We start from the raw sequence: 7,771 nt of genomic DNA, 5'->3' as shown, positions 1-7,771 counted from the left end.
ACACCAGGGCAATTAGAAGATCTCACCAGGATGCTGTGCGCATCAGAGAAGCACTGAAAAGTAGCTTCCTCATGGGCCAGGGTACAGTTTGAATGCTGATTTTCCTTTCAATTGATTGCTGCCCTCCCCGTCTATGCAGTGTTGCTGCTGCAAGATACTTTGCCTGCAGCATTCCTCAATTGCTTGCTTAGGTTACTTGCGAGAGCTGTCCATTGGAAAACATATAATTCTGTATTTCCCAATTATTACCTACCTCCACCATTAGCTGCTTCCGTCTGCTGCTAGGCACAGTACCTGCAACCTTCCTTAACTGCTTTTTTATTGAAAATAAAGTTACTACTATTTGTTACAAGAATTGTGTTCTTTATTTAAAATCAGACCCTTTCATCAATCAAGCATCATGCTTGTTGTTACAATACTGTGCATGAAATTTCATAACTCAGCGTTCTATGGGGGACGGAGCGAGGGAGGTTTGGAGGAAGGGGGAGGGAGGTTTGAAAGAAGAAAGTGCATCAGAGAAGACAGAAAAAGAATTCTCATGGACCAGGTTACGGTATGGCTGCTTTCTTTGTTTTCCCTTTATTACCCATATCCCCAATTGTCAAATCCTGATGCTGATAACTAGCTTCCGTGCAGCTTTCCAAAGCTGCTTGCTTTAGTTCATTACCAAACTACAGTCACACTGCCTTAATAGCATGACCTGAGAGTAAAAATAGGCAAAGGTGCCATGGGAGAAGTTTGGATCATTAGAGGAGGGAAAAAAACAGGACACAAAGGGCTTTTCAATCTAATGAAAGCCTTCTGGTTGGAGTGTCCGCAGCAGTGGAGGGGGCTGGTGCAGAGATCCTTCCCCCACGCGTTCTTACACGCCTGGTTCTGGAAGGTGTGGGACAGGGTGAGTACTGAGGGAGGTTATACACGGGCTGTAGGGGCATTCTGAAACCACGGAGCTCTTGCAGCATATCGCGGAGGATGTCAGTCTGATCACGAAGAAGATCCAGAGTTGCTGCTCGCCAGCGCTGATCTTCCTGCCACCTGACATCATTTTTGGCGTCCCTCCTGTCTTCGCGTTGACTGGCAGCCTCCCTGTACTTTGCGACCAGTTGCTTCCAGTCTCCCTGCAGAGCTCTATCTGTACGGGTTACTGCCATAATTTCGCTGAACATGTCCTCACGCGTCCTCCTTTTCCTCAGTCTTCTTATGATACCCCCCCCCACGTAGATGAGAAGCGAGAGGGAGGCTGGAGAAATGTGCAGCTGTGTGTGGGGGGGTGGGGTTTGGAAAGAGTGGTAAAAGAATCATAAGAGACACATTTCACACAACCATGCATACAGTCTTTCTCCTCACTGACCTGTGCCTGTTACCGAACCTTGAACATTTTACTTTACCACAAGGTCACCTTAGGATTCCTTTAATACTTATTGCTTGTGGCTGAGGACAGAGAGTTCTGCTCAGACGCAGGTCAGGGGAGCACACAGACCGTGCCCGGAGAAAATGTACTGGTAATCAAGCTACTCTCCTTCCCTGCTTTGCTCTCGCGTTCCCCGAACAAGCAGGTCTCCTTGCCTGCGGTTTGCTCGGTGGTTCGGGGAACGCGAGAGCAAACCGCGGCGAAGCTGGTCTCCTTCCCTGCTTTGCTCTCGCGTTCCCTGAACAAGCAGGTCTCCTTGCCTGCGGTTTGCTCGGTGGTTCGGAGAACGCGAGAGCAAACCGCGGCGAAGCTGGTCTCCTTCCCTGCTTTGCTCTCGCGTTCCCCGAACAAGCAGGTCTCCTTGCCTGCGGTTTGCTGGGTGGTTCGGGGAACGGGAGAGCAAACCGCGGCGAAGCTACTCTCCTTCCCCGGTTTGCTCTCGCGTTCCCCCAACAAGCAGGATGAATCCGCCCTGTTACAATGGAGACTTTTCTAAAAACCACCTCATGGGTCACTGTTTTAGGAAAGGTTTTTAATCTACTTGGTCAGTGACTCTAAGTACAGGTAGTGATTTGAAGCACCCAGTAAAAAAGGCTTACATTAAACCGAAGCTTTTAGTAAAAAAAATTACACTCACCAGAGGACGGTCCCTCAGCTTCATTTTCTGGAGTACTGCCTTGAGATGGCTGGCAGGGAACCTCAGTAAGGGTGAGGAAAAGATCCTGGCTGTTTGGGGGGATAAAATGCTCTGTGCTCTCTGCTGGAGCCTCCTCCTCTTGGTCCTCATCATACTGATCATCGCCATCAAATAAATCTTCCGTAGTTGCAGGAATCATGACACCCACCTCTGAATCAACAGACAAGGGGGGGTTCGTCGTTGCGCTGTTCCCCAATATTGCGTTAAGCTCGTCGTAGAACCGGCATGTTTTGGGGGCAGAGCCTGACCTGCCCTTTGCTGCTTTGGTCTTCTGATACGCCTGTCTGAGCTCTTTCACTTTCACTCGGCACTGTAACGAGTCCCTGGTATGTCCCCTCTCCCGCATGGCATTAGAAATTTTTTCAAAGGTTTTCTCATTTCGTCTGCTCGAGCGCAGTTCTGAAAGCACTGACTCTTCTCCCCATACAGCTATCAGATCGAGTAACTCCTGTGTGCTCCATGCTGGAGCTCTTTTCCTATTTTCAGGAGACTGCATTCTTCTCTCTGCTGCTGAGAGCTCCACGCTGTGCAAGCAGGAAATGGAATTTCAAACTTCCCGGGGCTTTTCCTGTTTACCTGGCCAGCAGAAGAGTACCTTTACCTGTGTAGAGCGGCCACTAGAGCACTGTGGGATACGTCCCGGAGGCCATTAACTTCGATGGCCGTCCACACTATCATAAAATCGATTTTAAAAAATCGATTTTGGGGTTACTCCTCTCGTTTTGATGGAGTTCCAAAATCGATTTTAGGGACCCTTAAAATCGATTTTATGCACTCTGTAGTGTGGACGGTTACAGCTTTAAATCGATTTAGAGCTCTTAAAATCGATTTAAAGCTCTAGTCTGGACCTGGCCTTAGTTCCAACAGTTCCTCAGTGTGTTTTTATTTTAAAAAAAAGGGGGATATGTAATCTAGTTCTACCATTTGTTTCTAATGCCTAATGTCTAAATGCCTTTACCTATGTTTGTATATACACTGGAGTTATTAACCCAAATGCTAGTTTTCTTGATAAATCTAACTTCAGGGAAACTAGCAGAGCTTTTATTTAGCTTTATGTCATGCCTTGTCAATACACTTAATCTCAGAAAAATAGACCATCATATTTTAAACCTACCCTTGTATGTTTACTTTTGCTAGACATTCATTCCTGTTCCTAGAATTCAATGCCACAACTCCAGATTTACAACCCTGAGAAATAATGAAAAGTGCTAACATTCAAGGCAAGAAAACGATTTAGAACCAAGTTCAAATGCACTAGTCAACTTAACCTAAAGCAGCACTATCAGCTTACATTTTCAGCATAAAGTTTATCATAGTTCACGATGAATCAGATGTTTAAATCAGATCATTCTCCTCCAGTTTATAGTGCCTGAGTTATGCTGAAGATGGCTTCTTCGTGTTCAAAATCATGATCTGCTGTGTCAGTAAATTGGGAGCACTGTCATAGCACATTACTTTGTCTGGGATATATCTTACTGACAACATCACAGCCTTTTGGTTTACATTGACAGGATTTAAAATAAATATGTGGAATATTCCCCAAGGCATATAATCAATAGCATCTGTTGCAATTCTGGTATTTCCTTTGCCCTGTTTATACTATTACTGTCTCTATTGAAGCTGTATTATTATAAATGTTTCCAGGAACATATCCTGGCATCAGCTCACAGCAATGCTGCTACAGTACTAACAATTCAAATCTCAAAGGAATAAAGCAGTATTACTATTGTTCCAATACTCTATTGATTGTGATAAATAGCATAACCAAAAGGAATATACATTTATTATTGCATGTTAGTATCTTCTTGATCTGTGCAGTACAGTAAAATGGTGGCAAAACATTTGTTCACAATGTTAAGGCTGCCCCTGCCTGCAGGTATATGGGATCTTGGGGAGCAATTACCACACAGGTGGGTTGCCAATTAATTTCTTTATTAAAGGAAAAAGGAAGTGGTGGGAATTTAACAATGAAATAGGATGGGATGGGATGTATAGGGTGTTTACAATAGACAATGATGGGGGGGTTCTTATTGAACAGTGTAGGGAGTTCTAACAGTGGGGTACAATAAGTGGGGTTCAGCACAATGGGATACAGTACAGTCAATAAGCGTATCAAAAAGAAATACAAAATAAAATGGTAGCTTCTATATAAAATGGTCAACAATCTTAGATAGAATGTATTAAGTGGTAAGTGGCCTTATAGACAAAGTAACACAATGGTATTAATACAAATACAAAGTATATCAGAAAAGTGGAAGCAATCAATGGGGTGTTATAATTACAAGTAAAATGTGAATCACAATGCAATAATACAATATGGGTGATAAGTGAAATTATGCAATGTAACGGTATAAAAGAAAAGTAATGACTTAATTTGTGAGGCTAGGATAGCAGATAATCTGTCAAGGAACAGGAGGGGAGTGAATGATTAGTGGCAACTGATGAGAGGAGAGTGCGGCTGGAAGCAGTGAGAGACTCTGAAGCCCTGCAGGGTAAGGACAATGGAGCAGCGTGATGGTGATCTTCGGTAGGGGAGGGGCAGCGGAGAAGTGTAAAGAAGGGCTAGAGAGAGGTTTAAGCAACAGCAACAAGCGGACACCAAAAACAAAGGGAAAAAAAGCGGCAAAGGGTTTGGGAAGTTTCACAGGGGGAGAAGCATCAATGGGTTTGGGAAGTTCGGAGGGTGATGCAGACGCGGGGGGGGGAAGCAGCAAGGAGTTGGGAAGTTCGGAGAGAGTGCAGATGTGGGGGAAAAAACAGCAAAGGGTTTGGGAAGTTATACAGAGAGAGAAGCAGCAAGGGGTTTGGGAAGTTTGGAGGGTGATGCAGACGCGTGGGGGGGGCAGCAGCAAGGAGTTATAACAGGGAGACACGGAGGAGCACACAGAGGGGGAGATTGGAGCGGGGGAAAAACAGACACGGGAAAGTTCAGGGAGAGATTGGGACAGCGGGAAGACGAATTTATGCAGCAAAACCCTTATCTATCTTAACCAACGACTAGGCAAAACAACAAATATCATAATTCTAAGCAAAACTATAACAAGCAACTATATGGAGCAACAAAACTGTAAATTATAACAAGGCAGGAGAACTTACAAGCTCTACAATCTTAACAAACTATGACTTATTAAACTAAAAAAAACAAAACTTATGGTGCACCTTATGCTATGGGGAAGTCACAGAGGGCAGAGTGGTATGTGCCCAGGATACAGCTCCCAAGGAAGCCAAGGGATGGTGGCTGAAGCCAAGGGATACAGCTGAAAGCAGGGAGCCCCGAGGCAAAGCCCACAGCTCAAGCAGCGGCACAAACTTATTTTTAGCAGCAAAGTGCCGTGAAGTTTAAGAGAGGTTTTAAGACACAGACCAAGGTTTAGCTTGAGTGTGTGTGCTAGGGAAACAGAGCCAGCAGCTAAAGTAATAAAATAAAAGTAGGGAAAGTTTCACAGAGGGATTCTTACCAGTCCCCAAGGCAGCAGCAAAGGCAGAAGCAGCAAGAACATCAGAAGGCTCAGTATGGTCTCGATAATCAGGAGATCTCTCAGGTAGCAATTCCTTCTTCGTGTGGGGGGGTTCAAAAAACGGGGGTACACTCAAAAAATAAAACAAGAGCGGAGAAAGGACCCCTCAGAACTCCTGGCTGATCAGACCAGGCAGCAATGCAGGAACCTTTCTGATGTTTGTTTCAAAAATGTCTGGTTTTAAAGGCAAACTCAGGCAGTTTCCTGCCAGTAATCCTGATAGGCTCCCTCTGTCACAGGGGAGGAGGCACAGGGAAAAGACTGCAGGTGAGCACAGAAACATATCTGGGCAGAGTCCTGTGCAACAGGTGACTCAAAAGCACATGAGGCCCATGACTCATGCCCAGGATCTTAAAAACACAATAGGTCTTGCAGCTCTGGACATTGCCTGCCCTACACCGAGCCCAGGTTCAATGAGGTGATAACAGGACTAACCCTTTGAACAGGGCAGTGGTCCCATTTAGCATGCAGCACAAGTGGTCATCCCTTTGAGAAGGACAATGGCTCTTGTTAAACATCTCAAGGGGCCCTCCCTTTGAGAAGGGCAGTGGCCGTGGTAAACAACTTAACAGCCAGGGAAGGGCGGCCACAGGAGGCAAACAAAAACAAAATGGAGTATGGGGACAGCTGTAAGAAACAAAATGGAATAAGGGGATAGCTGTAACAGACAAAGGCAATCTTGCTGCGTTACAAAATATTTTTTAATTACCACTTTTTTAATTCTCTTAAATATATATATATATAAAAATCAGAACCATGTGACTTTACTCATTAGGAAAAGTTGGGTAGAAAATCTGTATTTAAAATAGAGTATCACCTGGGACATTATGAACAATAGAATGTACAGTAGGTTGTTATTTCTAGAGAACAGCGTGAGTGTATATTTGCATTTACCCAGCTGATCTACAGTAATCTACATATAGTGTTTTTCCCTCTTGATATTAAAAGCACAGTTGGTTAGGAAAGATTTAAATTAAGGAGTGGAGGCAAGTGTTTAGTTGGGAAAAACTATAGATTAACTATTGTCCTATAGTAAATAATGGAAGAATAATTATACATATTGTAATAAGCCATTAAATGGTGCCCAAGTGTGAGCGGCAAAATACTGGAGGATCAATGGCCTAGAGAGGCAAGAAGCCAAAGGATTGCCTGACAGTGGGGAAGAACTGGGGGACTGGCTCCAGAATGGCTTTAGTGTCTGTGGGGGGTGGGGCGTGTTCTGCAGAAGGAAGAAGGACTGTGTTGCTCTGTGTGTGGGTGTGCATGAGCCTTGGGGACAGGATGTGTGATGGATGCTGGACTGGAGCTGGTGGTGAGCACTTTGGACTAAGGCACATGTGTGTCCTGAGGACAGGTGAATGCCAAGGAGCAGTGACTCCCACCAGGCTGGAGGCCCAGAGTGAGCAGCAACCCCAGCAAGTTAGTGCATCTCAGCTTTTCATGCACCACTGGTGAGATTAGCAGCTATAGGTGGAAATGGGATGGAAGGTTTTGGGCACCTCCAGAGATAGGGGAAGGAACTGGGCTATTGTTACACTGTTGCTGCTGAATTTCCTTAACTTTCAAAGCCCCATTTCAGCCCATTGGTCTGTACACATTCCCTTGCTAAATATTATTTTCTATAAAATGGTCTCAGAACTCCTCTGTGTGCAATTGGGTTTTGGAGTCAGGGACATCGGTACCCACATAAGCAAAAGGGGCTAATACCCAACCCAGAGAGGAATAGATGCATTAACCAGCACCAATGTCCAGCACGGAGCGGGGGCAAGGTGATTAGCACAACATTTCAAGTTGCAGGATATGGTTTAGCTTAATTTAAAGTGCCTCAGTCTTTCTAAAGCATGTAAGAACTAATGCTGTTGTGTTCATTCAGACCGAAGGGAACCCTGAATCCAGCCTGAAAATAAAACCTATAATTTAGTGGTTTATGAAGATATTTTTCACACAGTCCCCACACCAGAAAAACTGTAAAAAGTAAAAGCCCTGAATGTAATTGTATTCACATATGGTTACAAGTAATGTATTATTTATTAATTGTGTTATGGTTACACTCAATGGACCCAGTTGAATGTAGAAATATAGGAAGGGAAGGGACCATTTTGGGTCATCAAGTCCAATACCCTGCTATTGCAGGCAACCCTGTCA

The 7,771-nt window shown here is 44.5% G+C and overlaps 1 protein-coding gene and 1 long non-coding RNA gene across 2 annotated transcripts; one reads left to right on the top strand and one right to left on the bottom strand.

The window, feature by feature from the left end:
• Positions 1 to 326: 326 nt before the first annotated feature.
• LOC127042590 (uncharacterized) lies at positions 327 to 2,228 on the bottom strand. Its single transcript, XM_050935925.1, has 2 exons — positions 2,049 to 2,228; positions 327 to 1,256 (listed from the first exon to the last, which is right to left on the bottom strand). Exons 1-2 carry the CDS (start codon positions 2,214 to 2,216, stop codon positions 783 to 785), a joined length of 642 nt encoding a protein of 213 aa, XP_050791882.1. The 5' UTR covers positions 2,217 to 2,228; the 3' UTR covers positions 327 to 782.
• Positions 1,496 to 1,941, top strand: LOC127042733 (uncharacterized). The gene is made up of 2 exons (XR_007772034.1): positions 1,496 to 1,556; positions 1,767 to 1,941. It is a non-coding gene; the product is annotated as an uncharacterized LOC127042733 (long non-coding RNA).
• Positions 2,229 to 7,771: the final 5,543 nt, after the last annotated feature.

Source organism: Gopherus flavomarginatus, chromosome 1 (assembly GCF_025201925.1).
Source record: "Gopherus flavomarginatus isolate rGopFla2 chromosome 1, rGopFla2.mat.asm, whole genome shotgun sequence".
NCBI lineage: Eukaryota > Metazoa > Chordata > Testudines > Testudinidae > Gopherus > Gopherus flavomarginatus.
Note: the sequence above shows the minus strand (reverse complement) of the source record. Positions and strands in the feature narration are given on the sequence as shown.

Coding starts and splice junctions, on each gene's coding strand:
- LOC127042590 (XM_050935925.1), bottom strand. CDS start 2,216: ATGGCGATGATCAGTATGATGAGGACCAAGAGGAGGAGGCTCCAGCAG. Junction 1,257..2,048: donor AGCTGAGGGACCGTCCTCTG/GTGAGTGTAATT, acceptor CCCCACACACAG/CTGCACATTTCTCCAGCCTC.